The 20381-nt window shown below is 43.5% G+C and overlaps 1 protein-coding gene across 4 annotated transcripts in view; it reads right to left on the reverse strand.

Annotated features, from left to right (window-relative positions):
• POLR3A (RNA polymerase III subunit A) overlaps positions 1-20381 on the reverse strand; it is a 52948-nt gene that overhangs the window by 11889 nt on the left and 20678 nt on the right. For 2 of the 4 annotated variants that reach the window (XR_014525899.1, XM_083502368.1), the window contains exons 16-27: positions 19002-19174; positions 18246-18357; positions 16974-17092; positions 14926-15063; positions 13693-13863; positions 12588-12701; positions 12122-12157; positions 6551-6637; positions 5818-5900; positions 1662-1832; positions 642-735; positions 437-529 (exon numbers count right to left, since the gene is read on the reverse strand). Coding sequence is in view for 2 of the 4 variants with exons in the window: in XM_083502368.1 (XP_083358494.1) it covers positions 437-529; positions 642-735; positions 1662-1832; positions 5818-5900; positions 6551-6637; positions 12122-12157; positions 12588-12701; positions 13693-13863; positions 14926-15063; positions 16974-17092; positions 18246-18357; positions 19002-19174 (1391 nt within the window). In the remaining 2 variants the exon portion in view is untranslated. The remainder of the gene's footprint in view (positions 1-436; positions 530-641; positions 736-1661; positions 1833-5817; positions 5901-6550; positions 6638-12121; positions 12158-12587; positions 12702-13692; positions 13864-14925; positions 15064-16973; positions 17093-18245; positions 18358-19001; positions 19175-20381) is intronic. The other 2 variants (XR_014525898.1, XM_083502369.1) reach the window with 1 other exon arrangement.

Genomic DNA, 20381 nt, shown 5'->3' on the forward strand with positions numbered 1-20381 from the left:
AGTAGGGCTTTGATGTCTCCAGTCTGAAACTCTGAAGAGCAGCTGCCAATCGATGTAGACCTTACTGAGTTACATGGGCCAATGGTCAAAGTCTCTGTAAGGTAGCTTCCTATGTTCCTATGAATAAATGTGTGTGAAACTGATGCAGGCTGGAAATAGAAAGACAGCTAGCCTGATCCATCTGCTCCCTGCTCCCTTCAAATCTGGTTAGGGGGAAACTAGCAGAGAACATTAATTCTCTTTGAAAATGTGCATAGATGCATGCTGAAGAAGCAATTAACATATTGAAGGTACCACAGAGCAATAACTAGAATAAATTAAAGCACTGCAGAAAAAGCCACGCTAATTTTCACTGCGGTATCTGCCCTGCCTGAAGGCACCCCTGTGGCAAATCAGTTTCTCGAACACAGTATCGGTGGGAGGGAGACACACTCACTTCCAGCCTCAGCAGCCTAATCCGCTCTAACGAAAGCTTGACGAGAATGAAACAGTCATCAGGAAGGAAAACCTCTTCAATGTACTCCGAAATCTGAAAGTCAAAAAGAGAAATTCAACCGTGCTCATTGTTTAATAAGCATCACAGCAGTGCAGGACCATAATGGGAAATATTGTATATTAAGCAACAATAAGGCACCGTCTACCTCTCCCAGTAGTGTCTTCTCTATTCTTCCTTTGACCAAACGGGCAAAGTCTGGATCATCGTCCGTGTCAAGGTGGGCTGTGATAATCGGCGTACTATAGATAAGCAGCAAAAGCATATCGTTGTGAAAAGCCTACTGGTTTATTACCTTTACGTACCATGAACCTTACTAATAATTCTATTTTATATATCGAGAACTAAACATTGTACGAAACAACTTATGATGCCCGTACGTTTAAAATCTATATAAAAAAAAAAATCCATAAACTGCATCTCTGCAGTTATCTGCTGTGGTATTAACTCACTCTGCTGAAATTGGTTGCTTTTCAGTAAGAAGAATCCCAAACCAATTATTTCAAGGATACTGAATCTTGCTCATAGCTTGGAAGACGTAGCACAACACTTTTGTGTGAATGGAGGTTCCTCTTATGAGCCTTGACCTTGTTCACACAGTATCTTGACTTCGTTAATCAAGAGTCTACTAATTATAGTGCAATCAGCTACTAAATTGACCCCCTTTTATCTTGCTGCCGTAGTTCGAGGTAGCAAATGGCAGGTACACTGTAACTTTTTAGGTCCAGTTATTTTTGTGCTTTGATCAACAGGTAGGCCTAAGAAATAACTCTCCACCTTAAAAAAAAAGTCTCATTTTGTTGGCTCAAGAGAGCAACAAATACATTGAACCCCTATAAATAAGAGCATTTAGCAGCCATCCAAGATAAGGGATATCACCCTGCAGCTTATTTCCGCCACCCCGCCCGATAAGCAACTTGCAAGCAGAAGTTGAGTTACTAAATTTGTTTCCTTTTCAGAAGACATTACAACAAATGTTTGTGTCATAGGCAAGAATTACTGGATAGATCAAATGTTGTAGTTACCCTGTTCCTGTCAGTTTCTGTTTATTATAGTGGCCAGACTCTGACTCCAGCTAGCAAGTTGACAGAGAGAGAGAGACCTCCCCCTGTTATAATTAAATCTGCCATTCAAATATCAAGATGAGAATAAAATCCGGCTTCAGTACCTGATGGCTTTGGAGGCATTGATGATCTCTTTGATTCTCGGCACCCCTAGCGTGATGTTCATTGAGGCAACCCCAGCAAAATGGAAAGTTTTCAGAGTCATCTGTGTGCCAGGCTCTCCGATACTCTGAGCGCACAGAGCTCCCACTGCAGAGCCAGGTTCCATCTGTGCCCTAGGTTATAAAACCAAGAAAACTTTTGTCTTTATTAATTTTCACACCTACGCGTCGACTCTAGGGAGTTCCTGGCTGAGCTAGCCTCTAAGGACCAAGATCCCCATTCTCTGGATAAAAAACCCCAGAAGGTTCAGTGTGGCACTATGGAATCATAAAACCCTGGTGGAAGACAAGAAGCTGTGTCGCAGCCTAGGAGCACAGACAGCTCAAAATCTTTCCGTCACCTTTTTTTGCGTTCTGAGAATTCATCAGGCATGGGCTGCACACTTTCAACTATATATTATATAATGGTCAAACACTCTATTTTAAGAAAGTGAACGCACAGGTGTTCAGGAGAGCCGTGCATTTAATACACATTTTGTTTTTCTCCCTGGTCCTTCAGAATTGCAAAGTCCCAAGATCAGCTGCCTGAAACTGTTCCCTCATAAGCCTCATGGCATATGCCCCCTACGCTCAGCAGACGGTACCACACTTCTAAAAGATAAATAAGCTATTGCACGGCGCTGGAAAGAACATTACCAACATCTCCATAACCGCAACCCCCCCCCGTAGCTGCTGAGGTCCTCTCACAAATTCCGCAAAAACAAGTGAGAGATGAGCTTGCAGTATCTCCAAATCTGGGAGAGTTGTGTACAGCTATTAACCAAATGGAAAACAACAAAGCCAGCGGACCTGATGGGATGCCTGCCGAAGTTTTCAAAGTGGGCTGAATTGAACTTAAACAACAACTTCAGAAGCTCATCGAAAAAATCTGGGAGAGAGAAGAGATCCCAGCAGACTTTAGGGATGCCAAAATTATCAACCTCTTTAAAAAAGGTGATAGAATGGATTGCGGAAACTATCGAGGTATCTCTTCATTAGCTGCGCCCAGCAAAATTCTTGCAAGGATCTTAGCAAACTGTCTCCTAACAATATCCAAGTCTACCCTTCCTGAATCCCAGAATGGTTTTCGGCTTTCTAGGGGGACAGTGGACATGATTTTCACTGCTCAACAGCTTCAAGAAAAATGCAGAGAGCAAAACCAGCCCCTGTATATGGCATTTTTTGATCTGACAAAGGCCTTCGACAATGTAAATCGTAATGCTCTGTGGACTGTCCTTCTGAAAATTGGCTGCCCAGATAAATCTGTGAACATCCTTCAGCTCCTCCAGCAACAATCAGGGTCTCCTATATATAATTACCCTATTCTGAAATGCCTTCAAAGGCAGACAAAATTTTTTTTTACCCTATAATAAAACATATCAACCATTTGACAGCAAATGACAATACGGAGACAGTGAACACTAGAAGCATCAAGGCTATGAACCCCATGACATGAAAAAGGTGTCTTATTATATCAACATGAGTTCATTTGGTAGATGAGATTCAATTGGTGCCCTTACCAAGGTCACTGGACCAGCCCCGATGTGAATACCCCAATGAATATTATCAGCACTGTCGTTTTCTTGTGCACAGGCGAAGTGATCTCAGCCAAGGAGGTCAACATCAAACAATTATTTTAAATCCCATTTGTTAACCATCCTCATCTGGCAGGGCAAAGCTAAGGCTTCAAGATGCACAGAGTCACAGCAGCAATATGCTTAGCGAGAGACCTTATGCAACGAAGCAAGTAGAAGATCAGAGGACAGCTGTCACCCTTCGTTAAATCCCAGCAAAACAATCCTACGGCATATTATGGACCTTCTCTACATAAAGCAAATCAACTCACAGAGCAGTAACAGCCTCAAGACTAGTACTGTCTTCTTCCAGTATAAAAAAAGCCTCAGCCTTCTCCAAACCAATGTCAAGATTCAGGATAAAGGCAGTTCGGAAACAAAGGTAACTTCCTTTCCGCTGATGCCGAGACAGAATATTTAGATTGGTGTGTGGGGGTGGGGGTGGAATCAACCCACCCCAAAATATCCACTCCATGAGGGCTGGGAAGGGAAATTGCTTCTCCCAATAGTCCTGTTTTTTGGTGATCTTACACACAAGTCAATTCATTCGCAATTCAGTGTTTATGTGCCCCTTTGCTGCTTCTGCAATACATTTTCAATATGGTTTTAGTGCTGCTGTTCCTCATAGAAGTTGCTTTTATGTTGTTATGGGCTAAAAGCTAGCACAGACATTTAAAACAAGCATTATTCTTATACAGTATACCTCCTATTTCAAAACCTAAATGACCGAGAAACCATAGGCACAATATGCTTAAACTTAATAGTTTGCTTAGTGGGATTTATTATTAGTTAATTCAGCAGCCGTCCATAGTTGGAGAACTTGAGGCCCAGGATAATTTCAGATCTCCTTCCGTTTCGTAATCTGGAGCCTTCCGAGTTTGCTACCACCTGGTGGAAGGCAATCAGCGCATCCAAAGGCAAGACTATTTACAGCGTTTCACTGCAATGCAGAGATGGGGAAACTGAGGCCCTCCAGATGTTAATGGGCTTCAACTCCGATTAACACTGCCAATGATCAGGGATTATGGGAGCTGCATTGCAGCAGCACCTAGAGCAGGCATCCCCAAACTCGGCCCTCCAGATGTTTGGGACTACAACTCCCATCATCCCTAGCTAACAGGACCAGTGGTCAGGAATGATGGGAATTGTAGTTCCAAAACATCTGGAGGGCCGAGTTTGGGGATGCCTGATCTAGAGGGCAGCAGGACCACCATCTCTGCAATTGTCGTGTTTCATAATTACTGTTCAATCCAATTCAAGCATCCAATGTAATAACATTTGTTTAAATATATACTGTAATAATAATAAATTTGAATGTCATCCAGGAAATGTCCTGCTATATAATACCTTTAGTTTCAGTAGTAGTATTACTGGTAAATCTCAGGTGCTTGCATTTATATTTTGTTTGACTGCAAGGACTAAAATGTGTGCTTCTTACTACTGGAGAAATCATAAGTACAAAAAATTACGGCGGGTGGGTGGGGTGAAGGTGGATTCACCTTACGCAGTGGTTCTCAAACTTTTTTTCTCTGGGACGCACTTTCAGAGGAAAAAACTGCCCAATTTTTTTACTGGTAAGAAATTCATTGGGAAACAAAACAAAACAACTCCCAGCAATGCTTGATTTGTAATACAGAACACAACTACTTTACAATATGATCACAGGGCATCCGGAAAATAGAAATCATTGTGGCTCCACAAGAACATGAAATGCCCAAAATATAATACTGATTGAATCTTTCTGCCACACTTGCCATCCTGCCCTGCCCATCACCCTTTAAGAACCACTGACCTAATGGCTTCTGCCCGAAGCCATGCATGAGGGCTTCTGCAATGGGGCTTCCCCCTTCCGCTCCCCCCCCATGGCTCTGGGGGTTGGGAGAAACCCCAGAACAATGTAATTGTGGGTGGGGGTGGGGAGGAAAGGGATGATCCTTTAGTCTGGGAAGCTGCAATGCTTTTTAGGTTTGGGGAAATACAGTGGTACCTTGGGTTACATACGCTTCAGGTTACAGACTCTGCTAACCCAGAAATAGTGTTTCAGGTTAAGAACTTTGCTTCACGATGAGAACAGAAATCGTGCTCCAGCAGCGCGGCAGCAGCAGGAGGCCCCATTAGCTAAAGTGGTGCTTCAGGTTAAGAACAGTTTCAGGTTAAGTACGGACCTCCGGAATGAATTAAGTACTTAACCTGAGGTACCACTGTAGTAAGTATGCAAGGAATTTAACTATGTATCAGGGGAGATGGGCAACTTTACAATCAATCTGAGGGAAGCTGGTCATTGCCATATTAGCATGAATCATGTAACAATTGCAGATTCATTACTACTTTTCTTTTTAGCTATATTGACACTGAGACAAACATCTGAGGGAGAAACTGAACTTTGGCTAAAACTTGCCTCCCGCTTCAGACCTCCTAAGTTCTGCCCAGGAAGCAGGAGAATACTTTCTATCAGTTTCTCACCGACTTATAATCAGATTTGGCTAAATCAGTTCAAATGACATTCACTCCTACCCGGGGGGGAGAGGGGAGGGAATTATCCATACCTCATATACTTCTCTCTACAGGTCTCGAGAAACTTCTCCAGCTGGGTTGGAGTAATCCGGTCCAATTGGTACAAAACATATGGCTGAAGCAATAAAGAGCCAGAACAGTTAGGAATTTAATTCAATAGACAAGGCATGTATTATGCATTCCCCTAGTGCACAATATGAAAACACAGAGGAAAAAACCAACAGTGACATTCACTTCTGTTCCCCCTTCCCTGCGAGATAATAAGTTATGGAATATGTTTAAGCCGCAACTGTTATTCAGTACATTTATCCAGAATCATTGGAGGTTAAACTTTAAGGGTTGGGTTTTTGTGCAACACTTTGTCCAGCAACACTTTGTCCAGCATTATGAAATGACAGTGGGAATGGGCAGTTCTGGCAGAGATACCAGGTACAGTGGTACCTCGGGTTACATACGCTTCAGGTTACAGACTCTGCTAACCCAGGAATAGTACCTCGGGTTAAGAACTTTGCTTCAGGATGAGAACAGAAATCGGGCTCTGGCGGCGCGACAGCAGCAGGAGGCCCCATTAGATAAAGTGGTGCTTCAGGTTAAGAACAGTTTCAGGTTAAGAACGGACCTCCAGAACAAATTAAGTACGTAACCAGAGGTACCACTGTATGGGAATTAAGGGTGTATTACACTAGCTTACATGCAAAAAATAGTGCCCCTATCTTCATCTGTGAAAGGGTATGGAATTAGCACACAACCCACAAGCAACGTTACCTCTGTTGTGCCGTTGTCATTAATGCCATACTTGTCCCTGGTTTTCTTGATCTTCTCGGACATAGCTTTGATGAATTTTTTAATTTCCTGCAACAACAGCAAAAAATAAAATAAAATGCACGTTTTAAGGCTTCTCCGCCTTATATTCTGCAGCCCGGCTGCTATGGAGACTCTTAGCTTATAAACATCTGGCAGTATTTTGCATTAGTAAAAAAGCCGTAAAGCATAAAAGTGACTCAAAAATGCATTTCATGCCACAACTGCACACTTCAAGTTGCTTTTGGAAAGCAGTTGAAATAGCTACCTGCCAAGGAGCAATAAAGTGATTACAGATGTTCTCTCTGCTAGAATCTTGGGGACTTTTCTGACTTTATATACATCTCACAAAGCTGAGAGAGGCGGGGAAAGAAGGAGGAGATTCTGGAATATTTCTCTTATGCCAAGATTTCTCTAACATACAGAGACCTGGGAACCTGTATTAACAGAATGCAAAAAGCAGATGCACAAAATTCAGTCGGACTGGCGGAGGGGGAGGACACCAGAAAGGAGCAAGAGATAAGAAGGTGTGTTTGGAGGAGCTTCTCTAACCTGACTGAACCCCAAGATCGTCCTTTGAGGCTCTTCTCTGTTTGCCACCTACATAAAGGGTCCAAAGAACAGGCTTTTTTCTGTAGTAGCTCCCGGTCTATTGCATGCTCTCCCCGGGGAGACCTGCTTGGTGCCAACTCTGTCGCTATTTTGGTGCCAGGTAACAACCTTTCTGATTTTCTGGGCATTTGGGTTGCACCAATGACTAGATATTTTGCTCTAATTATGTTGTTACCATGTTTAGAGGCAGTAATCAACGTATGTGTCCTGTCGGCGCAAGGATTTCAGATTGCACAAAGGGACTTTCCCCACACATCTCCCTCCACCCCACAACCTTGCACCCTCCCCAAATCTGCTCCATAGAGCCAGGGGAATCCCATAACAAGCTGGGGGAAGAGAGAGTGGACGTTTCGTTGTGCAAGCAGAAATCCTTGAGCTGATGGAATGTTCACTAGTCTTGCTTTGGATACAACTGTGTGTATTTTCCACTGCATCCCTGTATGTTACTCCTTTAAAATGCTTCAGGATTGTCCAATGTGGGAAGTAATGCATGAATTTAATAAACTAACTACGAGAACTCAGGAACATCCTGATTTGGGCCAGGCAATATTCATTTGGCTGCTAGCTTAAGACAGAATTGAAAGGGGAAGTGGGGGGGGTCATGGTTTTTAAGAGCATCAGTGGCTTCTAGCAAGACTGTCTATATGCAGCCTCCAAATTCAGAGGTGGTATGTCAGTGAATAAGTGCTGATGAGGGGTAATAGGATTGGCCTGTTGCCTTCATGCTCTGCTTGGGGGCTTCCTGGAGGCAGTGGATTAAATCACAGTGGGAAGCAGGACACAGGACAACATGGACCTCCAGTCTGAAGCTTTTTTAGCCAATGTGGGTTATGAAATTGTGTCTTTTTTTTTTTAAAGGGCCAGTTCTCTCTCAGCTTATCATTACATTAATGATCCCTACTAATATACAGGACTGGTTAGTGTTACAAAATGAACATTAAAACATGTACTCCATTATTTATGTACCCCCCCACTCCGCCATTAATTGTATAAAGCACTTTGCATGCATTTTCAATCTAACCACCACCCTGTTGTAAGGCAGACTACCCCAGAAAGTCTTCTGTCAACAGGATACTAAATGATTGTCTTTGAAAAGGCGCTACCAAAGCCAGTGAAAGCCACAGTGAAATGTGTTCTTTTGCACCAAGTTATTTTCTGAGCTAACAGACAAGTAGCAGTGCAACAGAGCAAGATCCGAAGAGGGTCAAAATACATTTCAGCAGTTAGGCTGCAATCCAGAGGGCTGCGAAAAGAGAGTTTACAGTGTCTGCTATGCCAAAGTAGTACTCAAGTTCAAGGGAGCATGTGCATATTGTGCTTTGCCCGTAATGGCAGTGGCAACCCCAGGCACTTGTAGAAACCAAGTTTTGGAGTTCTTGCAAAAGACAGCCATTCCACGAAGAAGAAAAAAGCAGGCTTTCCCTGGCTCATTATTGTTTCAATATACCTTGTCAACAACCAGGAATGTTTCCCATAGGACAAAACGTTGACCTCTGCTACAATGGAGAATGTCCTCAGATTTCAATGTCAGTCTCATGAGTTCACTCAATTACATATTCAAAAAGTAGAGGAGCACGTATAACTGCTGCGTCTACTGTACCACTTTCAGAAAATGTACTTTAAAGTTAGCCTAGCAACAGCGGAGACTTAGAAATGCCCCCCATTGACTGACACGATAAGGCCACCACCACTTGGTTCCCTCAGCAACTGCTGAGAATAGTTTGCAGCTATTCTATTGGGGTTTCACTCTCTCGTCTGCTTTTTTTTGGGGGGGTACCTCTGCTATCACCTGTTGTGAAGAAACTACATTTTTGATGAGGTACAGTTTAAATGCAAGAATACTGTGATAATAGGGACACACACAAAGTATGAAAATTGTAAATGCGGGGAAAAACACCAGCCATTTACTCTTGGCTAGAGCCAGAAAGGTAAACGTTATACGCGAGTTCAGCTGACAGTCTGCCAAGTGGCAGTTAGAACTGTCAGTGTTGCTAAGGGGAGGTAACTATGTAAAATTAATCAGTGCACCTCAACCTTTATGCATCAGGCAGGAGCATCCAAAATAAGTCTGTTTATGATTGGTCCCTTTGTGAAAATTCATTCCCAACAACGGTCCACAGTTATAGGCCAATGAGCATTCAGAATTTCAGTGTGAATACATGGGTTGGAGAGTTCTAGCTGGTGTGGAATGTGGAAGCAGATTCAGCACTCGGGGTGGGGGGTGGTGGGGACCTGTTGCGTTTTGCCGCCTGAGGCAAAACGGGATGGTGGTGTCCCACTGCCGAAGTGCCCCTCACCTGGCTTGTGTGGTGGCACCTGTGAAGCAGCGATGGGTTGCAGTGAGATCTCACAGAGCACACGAGATCTCCTGAGATTTCAGCAATGTTTCGCTGGAAGCAGCTTCTCCACTGGTGGCCGAGGTGGGCACCACCTCTTGGGATTCTGATGCCCAAGGCAGCTGCTTCAGCCTGCCTCATGGGCGGGCCGGCCCTGTCACACTCTTTGGGGGGTTCAGTTGTGGAAGCTGAGTCAAGAAGTGACTCTGAAGGAGGAAGAGGAAGCCTGGAGAGAGAGAGCCTGAAAGAAATAGCAGCAACAGTTGGGGAGGAGGAAGAGTGAGAAGCTCATGCCAGAGCTGAAATCACTGGAGGCAGAAGCTAAGGAGGTCCAAAAGAGAGAAGAAACCTCCAGCAGCAGCCTTCGGGAGGGCTCAAGCAAGCAACTGGCAAATTCCTGACCAGAGAGAAGACTTCCAGTGAAGTCCTCTGAATAAACTTGTGAGTTAACTGAGGTGGAGATAAGCAGGTAATTGGTTAATGGTTTCATGTAAGGATTAGAACAAGTTCATGGGAATCTTCTTAAAGCAACACTAACACTGTTACAGTTAATGTACTATTTTCTCCAATTGGTAGTGATATCTGATAGTATAATACTTTGCTGTCTACCAATAAGCAAATCCATTATATTATGTTGTAAATAAGCATTAATGAATTCTCTTTAATTCTCAGACATGAAATTCTTGAGCTGTCTGTCCCATACATATACCCAACAACAGTGTGCGAGGGATTTTTAAAAAAATCGAGTAAGGTATTGCGTGGAAACAATGGTGGAAGCAGAACTCTAAATAAAAAGAGCAGGCTCCCTTAATATAAGGTATATGTGGTGAGGATTCATCAGGGAACCTTACATGTACAGACTATTTGAATAATTTTAAAAATAAAACAACATGAATACAGTGGTACCTCAGGTTACATACGCTTCAGGTTACATACACTTCAGGTTACAGACTCCACTAACCAAGAAATAGTGCTTCAGGTTAAGAACTTTGCTTCAGGATGAGAACAGAAATTGGGCTCCGGCAGGGCGGTAGCAGCAGGGGGCCCCATTAGCTAAAGTGGTGCTTCAGGTTAAGAACAGTTTCAGGTTAAGTACGGACCTCCGGAACGAATTAAGTACTTAACCTGAGGTACCACTGTACAACATTATATACAGCAGAGGCATTGAAGGGACAGGCTGGATTGCTGCAACACATTCTATGTGTGGCTTCACTTGCGCTTGATCCAGGAGCCAGTGCAGAATGCTGCAGTACAATTGCTGACACAAATGAGGACTTGTCAACGTAGAACATCTGCACTGGTTGCTGATTTACTACCGGGCAGAGTTCAAGGTGTTACTATTAGCATATAAAGCCCTTAACCACTTGGGAACAGTTTATCTCCGAGATCACCTGAGCACCCACATATGTCCACTTGACCACTCTGATCAGCACAATTGGCACTACCTACAAGTAAGCGCCCCATAATACCTGTTCTGCAAGTGTAAGAACTCGATGGTTTAGTGTGGCAACACCTATGCTTTGAAACTCCCTGCCTAGTGAGATCAAGCAAGCACTGTGCTCTTTTTGGTGCCTGCTAAAAACATTCTTTGTAGGACAAGCCTACCGAGTTACTTAAGAGTTTTGTTTTAATCTATTGTTGCTTAACTTTTTGTCTGTTTTACATTATTGTTGTAAACCAGGCTTCCTCAACCTCGGCCCTCCAGATGTTTTTGGCCCATGATCCCTAGCTAGCAGGACCAGTGGTCAGGGATGATGGTAATTGTAGTCTCAAAACATCTGGAGGGCCAAGGTTGAGGAAGCCTGTTGTAAACTTTGACTGTGATAATATCATTGTTTTATCTTCTTTGTAAACTGCTTTGAGGTTTTTCCTACAATCCAGCAGTGTATGAGCTTTGTGGTCCTCCAAAACATGTGTCTGTGGTGTTCTATTTTGCTATTGTTATTTATTGCTTGTAGGCTGTTTTTCGATTCACTTGAATTAAAAGCGGCATAGACATATGAATCAAATCGACTCAAACAGCTGATGGATCAATATTGATAGGGAAGTAGCCTCATCAGTCAGACTCCCAAATCCTGTCAGGACCTTGTGGGAAGCAAATTGAAATCTTTTAGATTGGGGCTCTGTTTCTCCAGCTGCAATTCAGTGAACCTCTCCTGCTTTTCCTGATTAATCTGAAGTTACTTCTTGTAGCCCACAAAAAAACTTTTCTTGACACAGCAGGACTTTTGAGGGTGAGATGGGAGTCCCAGGGACTCTGGAAAGTGGCTTGGGTGGTGCAGAGCAGAACAGCATTCAGGGAGAGGGATTACTAGATATGGATGAAAGGAGGAAAGTTCATGGAAGGTGTGTGTCCAGTGCCTTATTGATCCTTGTGTTGCGGGGAGAATCCCAAAGGTTGGGGAACTGAGGGGTTGGCAGTGGAACCAAAGGGCTATCCAAGAACGGTGGCAAGAGGGAGGTGGTGGATGGAAGTTCCAGCACCAATGAACATATGAACTGGGGCTTAGTAATGCAAAACAGTTTCAATTCCAGAAGCGTCACTGCTATAAAGTTCTACATAGTGCACACAACATGCTACAAATACCTCATTGTACACTGCATAACCTGTTTCAGTAAACGCCTTCAAGAAAGAACAGGGGAAAAACAAAGTAATAGGTATTTTGCTGTTATTGAAATAAACTATTCATAGGAAAGCAAACGTTAATGCACTTTCTGAACCAAATCCCTGCTACTGCAAACCAATAATTATGCCAGTCACGGAAAATCAAAGCAACAGAGTCCTGTCTCATATTTACAAGAAAGTGCTGCCTTTAAAAGTGAATATTTAGGCACCTCATCAGTTCCTAACTGGCAAATAAAAACAATTCCTCAGAAGGCAGAGCACAAACACCTGCATTTCAACCCAAAATCTGTCTATTTAAGAACTGAGGTGGTGCTACCGAAGCAGAAAACAGGTAAGATTACTGAATCGTGCTGCTTTGTGTTCTGGGGAGAGCAGTTTGTAAAGGACTAATGATGGTGTGAAAAAGAAAACGACGCAAAGACCTCACCTGTAGGAAGCTGTCCTGGCAGCAAAGGAATTCGTTCTTCTTCATGATGGATTCAGCCGTTAACACCAATTCATTTTTACTAAGTGCTGGCTCACTTCGGCTTGGATACACTGCCTTAAACAACAAAGTAGTACGCAGACACATTACAAGGGCCTTTTCAATTTAATTCCTTCAGACAATTTAATACACTTTCAAACTGGATGTGCCCTACTCCCCTCCCGCTTTTTAATCAAATCCTATCATTTAGAGAAAAAAGCCCAATTCTTACAAAGATCCCCAGTCTCCATTAGAATCATATAATTGTACAGCTGGAAGGGACCCTGAGGATCAACCCCCCTGAAATGAAGAAATATGCAGCCGTCCTACACAGGGAATCGAACCTGCAACATTGGCGTCAGTAGCCCCACACTCTAACCAACTGAGTCATCCAAGCTCAAAGTCAGATGAAAGAAAACAGATACAAGATTAAGAATTCTGTAGCATATTTAATTGGTAGGTGCTGAAACAAGGACTGGAAGGTCCATTCACTAAAATCCAACAGGAAGATTTCCTTCAAGCTTTGTAGTGAAGGAATGACCTTGGCTGTTCCAGTGGAGTAGGGACGACATGTCTAGGTCTTATCTTACGTCCTGACCACACTCTGACGCACAGACCTAGTCCGGGAACAGCGTCAGAGTGTGTTCTTGGAGTTGGTGACCTCTTGCTCCAAGATAAGAGTGTAGGAAGGAAAACCCTTTTGTGGTCAGGAGTACAGGAAGGAAATCCCTTTTATGGTTAAGAGTGCCGGAGCAGGAACATCTGTGATGTCAACCTGCGTGTACAAGCTGATGTGGCTGGATTCCTGGGGAAGGGGGAGAGGGTGCCTGGAGGATATATATATACTGCATGAAATTTCTCATTTCTTTGGACTTGTTGTGGACTGACCACGCGAGTGCCTTTCTGCTGCTCCGGAGAGCAGAAATAAAGAACTCTTTCTCTGAACCAACCCTCGGTGTCATTTGACTTCCTTCCTCCCGTCCGAGAGCAACGCAGAGCCCACCAATCGGTAAAGTCTAATAAGGCTACAGTAGTATGTTGACATTTATTGATACCGTTTTAAACTTACTCTGATGTTGTCCAGGACACGCTTGAACTCCAGAGGTTCATCTTTTCCCTCCATAGCTGCAGGATCTAAGCCATCTCCGCCATAAATGAACTGTATGATGTCACCGGTAGAACTCCTGACAGTCAGGTCATACTGTGAGCACAGATCTTCAAGGGATTTTACCAGCCGTCTCTGGGAAGCAAGGGAAGACAACTCCTTCAGGACCTATCTAGTAATGCAGATTACAAAACTTCTAAAATGTGGGTGGGGTGGCCAATTCGCACTGCCAAACACAGGATGAGCAACTGTGCTGCATTTTGAGAGTCATTACAGATCTGGAAATATCTCCCGTGGTGTAATAAATAGGAACCATCGCAGTCCGGTACAGTGAAAGTCCCCCTTCATTTGAATCTATTCAGGGAACATTTCAAACACTTAATATTGCATTAAAGGCAATCAAGGTACAATTCTTGAGGTATCGCTGCCTGGTTTGGCTTGGATAAATATCATTAAATGTTCTTTATCAAAGTCTCAATTTTTAAAAAGCAGATTATTTGAAAAAAAATGCATCCCATCCCATATTTCTAAGCATTGAAGCCTGTAGAAGGGATGAAGGCAGGACCAAGTCATCTTTTAAAGTATGATGGGTTTTTTTGGGGGGGGGGGATAATCTGGAGTTTTGAGCTCCTTCGCTAGGTAGAATTCAGCTGATGAGACAAAAATCCTCTCATATGAAACAACCTCACACAGGTTTCCAAATGACTACTTAGCTGGTTAGCTGCAAATAGAAAGAATTGACTCCAAGCAACCTGACAGAAAAAATGGATAAAATGAAAGGAGTCTGGTCTTTTTCTTTCCAGTCATGAACACGTTACATGTGTATTAACACTGGTGAATATAGACAGCTTGCAATAAATGTTTGCTGTTTTTGCAAGACTGCCCCTCATGGTAAAAAGACAAATCGGACATAAAGGGAAGACCCACAAAATTTCCTACAATCACAATATACGTCTACAGATATAGGAATCTTTCTAGAGATGTAGTATAGACATTTCTAGAGATACTAGATTCCTTCTTCATCATCAGAATTGAACCTTGAGGAAGAATGAGGCCACAAACTGGGAGAGGAATGCTAGTTATTTTCTTGACTTCGGTAAGGAAAACGAACCTTTACATGCAACGGATAGGAATTGCTCATGAGTGTTCTGCTACACTAACACGGTCTCATCCCACAGCAAAGTATCCCCAAGTTACCTGCATGTATCCCGTTTCAGCTGTTTTTACAGCAGTATCAACCAGGCCTTCCCGACCAGCCATGGTGTGGAAGAAAAACTCAGTGGGCGTCAAGCCAGAATAGAAGCTGTTGGCAACAAAACCTTTCGCTGCTGGAAGCTGTAAGAGGGGAGAAAAAGACCTGAAATGTGCTGCACTAGAAAATGCACTCAGAGTCAGTGAGGTGCAGTAGCCAATAATGTCAGAGTAGGATCAGGGAGACCCAAGATGCACACTATGAAGCATCCCGGGTGATGTTGGGACAGTCTCTCACTCCAACCTACCTCTCAGGGTTGCTGTGAGACTAAAGCAAGAGCTGGACAACCATACATGCCACCTTTAGCTCCTTGTGAATTATATAGAAATGATAATAAACAAACATGCAAACCATGAGAACACTGACTTCAGACTTCATATATCGTATTTTTCCATGTATAAGGCAATCCCTATTTTTGGGAGATGCGGGTGGCGTTGTGGTCTAAACCACTGAGCCTCTTGGGCTTGCTCATCGGAAGGTTGGTGGTTTGAATCCCTGCGATGGAGTGAGCTCCCGTTGCTCTATCCCAGCTTCTGCCAACCTGGCACTTCGAAAGCATACCAGTGCAAGTAGATAAATAGATGCTGCTGCAGCAGGGAAGGTAAATGGTGTTTCCATGCACTTTGGTTTCCATCATGGTGTTCCGTTGCGCCAGAAGTGGTTTAGTCATGCTGGGCACATGACCCGGAAAGGTGTCTGTGGACAAATGCCGGCTCCCTCAGCCTGAAAGTGAGATGGGTGCCACAAACCCATAGTTGCCTTTGACTGGACTTAACCGTCCAGGGGTCCTTTACCCTTTTACCTTATTTTTTTTAATCCAAAATTAAGAAATATGGCCAGAGCTAGCAGAGCCCAAACCCCTGTGCATTCACCATCTGTGTATAAGACGACCTCCAATTTTTGACTGATGTTTTTAAGCAAAAAAACAAAACAAAAAACATCTTATACATGGAAAAATACAATATTACAGGTATGATAATATAGCTATTATCTTTACAGCTATTATCTGTATCTCTTCAAGAAGTGCTGCATGAACAGATAAAATTATCAGCTGTAGAAAATGAACTCATCTCCTAGGAGTGCCAGTGAGGTCAAGAAAGGATGGAGGGGTGGCCCTTTTGCACACAGTAAAATATCCTATAGTAAAAGCTCCACTCTTACCAAAATATTTCCTACAGGCTAACAGTTGTTCACAGAATTGCTTTCCATAGCAACGATCCAGCGTGATTGCTGAACTTCTTGGAATTCCTTCGCCACAGGCCGATTCCCAACATTTACGTCCTGTATTTACTCCTTACACCAAGGAGAACTGATGGCCCTCCATTGAGATGTTGCTCGATTCCAGCTCTCATCGGTCCAAGCCAGCATGGCCAAGAATGAAGAATGAATGGAGTCCAGAATATCTGGCAGTACCTCCCCCCCCCCAACTTCCTTGCTTTTATAGTTCATCAATTCCTGGTTGGCTCTAGAGGATTCCAATTCCAATACAAGAAGCCACAGGCCTCTCTGCTTCCCAGGGAGTGGGAAAGAGAACTAGCTATAATGGGCAACACAGAGGAGGAGAATGCTCTAAATTTGATGCCTGCCAACTTGCGGCTGGGGAGAAGCAAGAGGAGCGAGAGGGAGAAGAGACCAAGATCTGGGCAAGTTGCCCACTGGAACTGTTACATCCTTACGGAGTTAAACTCCAGTGGTCTAAAGCAAACGATTCAGCTTGTTCAATTGAATTAAGAGCAAATTATTTCACGTTATCATGTCTTGGTCCTTGTAGCAACCCTATGGGGTAGGTCATTTGTATTATCCTTAAAGCGCAAGGAGGAGTGGGGGAGCAGAGAGGGAGGTTTTCTCAAAGCCAACTAGTCTGTGAGTTCACAGCAGTCAAGATCTGAACCGCTCAGACATTACATCGCACCAGAAATTCGGTCTTCATTTAGTATTCAAACCCACGCCTCCCCATTTCATAAGGTTGTTTAGGTCCCGCAATGCTATTCACCTTGGAATGTTTCTTAAAATGAGGCAAGGATCGGTTCTCAAAGCCGTCAGGCACGCGTGAGCCACTGATAGCCTGCTGTCCTACGCAAGCAATCATCTGGGAGATGTTAATGAAGGAGCCTAAAAAGACAACGCCACAAAGAAAGAGGTAGGTCACATCTTGCCTCATGTTCCAAGGCAGCATACTGTGATGGAGGTCTGCCCCACTCTACTTTACTTGTATGTGCAAATTCGCTTTTTTAAAAAACCATGTTTTATTAAAACTTTTCACATTACAACAAAAAAGACAAACTAATCTAAACCAAAACTGGTAAAAGAAATAAAAGAGAAAAGAGAATGTGCGTGCACATTTTCAAAATGTGGAGCAGATTATGAGGGTGTGCAGGAGAGAGCGCAAAATTTCTGTGGCACAACTGAAGTGGCAGCGCTGGATACAACCCACTGCAGAAGTGCCCCATTATTTATGAATCACGTTGGGCTTGCATTTAATGTAGATCTGTGCAAAAAGCTTTAGTACTCATTACCTTTTTTAAAAACACACACATGAAGTGCCCAAAATGGAATTCTTATCCTATCAGAATGCCAACAGGGAGCATTGGGTTTGATTGAACCCTCACATAGGAAGGGCTGGCACGCGACATGCCAGTTCAACCAGAGCTGGAGAACCAGTTTGCAATGTTGCATGGGCAAAAAAAAAAAAAAAAAAAAAAAGCAGACAAAATTCCCACTCATACATGATAGCCCAATGAATTAAGAACAATCTATCTAGAGTTGGACAGAGAGCAAACAACTGAACGCAAAATTAAGATGCAGCTGCTTGGTCTTTAAGCAACTCTGCTATGTAGGAGGTACAGAAATGACGTGGGAAAGTTTCCAATTTAAAATGTGGTGCTGCCATGTAAAAACCAGAAGCAAAACTTACCTGTGCAGTGTTTCATGCTGCTAGCATGCCATTTAAGTCAGCCTCCATAATGCATAACATTGGCATGCTAGTATGATCTTTGCCCACGCCACTGATCTTTCGTTGCTAACTGTGCACCAACAGGCAATGCAACTCAGATTCAAATAGATGCTGGCCATATGGGCTGTCTCAGGTTCAAAGACCATCTGCATGGACTTGGAATTACATCTAAACCTGTGCTTCCTGTTCCAGATCCAAGTGTTGTCTGAACCGCAACCATAACCTTTTGCTGCCTTCTTTATTTATTGGCAACAGAAAAAAAAGAATGAGTGGGCAGCAGCCATTTGTTTTCTAAAGTCCTCACAAGCTTACCTTTGGAACCACAAAGAGCCATGACGAGGGGGCTGTTACTCTTGTCTAGTTCTCGAAGGCAGGCACTGCCAGCATGGTCTCTGATCACAGACAGCTCTTTCAGAATCAGCGCCTGGGAGGAGACTTACAGTTAATAAGCTGACCATTTCAAGAATTCACCTAAAGAGACTGTTGCATCTTAGCAAATTCTAACGACCAAGAAAAAACAGAGTGTCCCAAAGGAAAGGTCTGTAGGCTGATTATTGCAAAAACAGACACAAGACCAAGAATTTTGTCAAATTGACGAAGATGCTGGCTTTCAGTGGGGGTTTGTCCTATCCTGGCCCCTTTGGTGCTTCAGAAGACACAGAATTCAGGGAGGCCAGAAACTGCCTCTTTCTTTTTCTTGCACTTATTGCTGTTGGGAGGTGCCTGTTCCCTGGGTAGGGGGAACCCTATATTCAACCATCAGGAGATAGGAGGGTTCACCTATAGTGAAGCGAGAAGAATAAGTGGCAATCTTTCCCTGGGGACAACCTTGGGAAGATTAAGATTCTGATTCAGCAAATTGATTTACTGTGATTTGGCCACTTGAAATGTGGCCCGTCTTCACATTTTGGAACTGTTTGGCCAAATCACAGCAAATCAATTTGCTGAATCAGAATCTTAATAGTTATGCTTCACCCTTGAGAGGGTAAATAAGCAAACAGCACACAACATGACTTCTGATTCATTACTAAGAATGAGTAATTCTCTATCAGATGGTATACAACTCACCTCTAATGTCTCTTCTGCTGTACAGCCAGGTTGCTGCTGCAGTTTGCCAGTCTTCAAAGCGTCAATATATTCATCGCATTTCTTGTACCCAGCATTCAGAAGTTCATACTTTGCCTTTAGCAGCCCCTGTCCTGGAGTCACATCGCCAATTCCAATGGAAAATCCTCGATTAGCTAAGTGTTTGGAAACAACAGCCAAATGTACACATCAGCTCACTGAGTGCCACACGGAGAATTTTATCCGAGGTTACTTTTGTATTCAGGGTTTAACTTCTTATCCATGCAAGATATGTTTAGATTTTCCTAAAACTAGCAGAACTAGCTTTAAAAGGGTAGCATTTTTAGCAAATGGTCTTGCAGGTTTGTGGTACATTTTGACATTGTGTTTTCTCTTTGGGCCTTTCCAGAGAATAAATTGATAGGCACGGTTATGGCTTATGTACTCATTGCACAGGACCCAGACAATTTTTGTTGTTGCAAGGCCAGTACTTTTCCTGCACTCAAATTGATTATCGTGTCACTGGGGTGTGTGTCACAATTCTTCCCTAAACAAGTGGCATCTATTGGAATGCGCCTGTGGCATCACTAGGGACGAACAACAACTACCTTCTTTGCACAATGCCTGTGCAGTTTAATGACACTTTTTAAAAAAGTTACCCAACCCTAAGCTCCACCATGCCATGGTCCCAGTGAATTCAGTGAAGAGGGAGACACAAATTCCAGACCTTAGTATTGACTCCAGTTTTGACTAGGAAGTGTCAGCTGTGGAGGGTCTTATTAGAACTATTGTGGTATACTGGTTACAGTGTCAAAATTAGGACGATCTGGGTTCAATTCCTCATTCAGGCATAAAACCCAGAGGATAGCTCAGTCAATATTTCTCAGCTAATCTTCCTCTCTGGGTTGTTGTAAGGATAGATAAACAGAACTGTGCATCACATTGCCCCAAGCTCTTTGGAAGGTGCCAGGGAACTGCCATCGGCTCAGAGGCGAGAGGGGGAAGGGCAGATGGATTACAGAGAGCCTCCAAAAATCGTGGGAAGCAGCACTTCCTCAGCGGAGGAAGGAAGCCACACCTCTAGTGGGGAAGAGCTGCAGGGCTCGGAGGAGGCAAGACAGTGCCAGGACACCTTGCCTGAGCAAAGCAGGGAGGAGGGAGGTCCCCCTTTATCCAAGCCTTCCTTGCGCAGTAGGCTTCCACGCCGAGAGGGGAGGCTTCGGCTGGGGGTCAAGAAACTACTCTGCTGGGGAAAGTTTAAGGACCGCCCACTCTCAGATTCTGCTAGACACGGAAGCAAGACACGAATAGAAACATTCTGCATTGCAAATGTTTTTGCACCAATAATAAAGCCTTTGAAAAGACCAGTGAGGGATCTTGCCT

Source organism: Podarcis liolepis (genome assembly GCF_965112155.1).
Source record: "Podarcis liolepis genome assembly, chromosome: 5".
In the NCBI taxonomy this organism is placed as follows: Eukaryota; Metazoa; Chordata; class Lepidosauria; order Squamata; family Lacertidae; genus Podarcis; species Podarcis liolepis.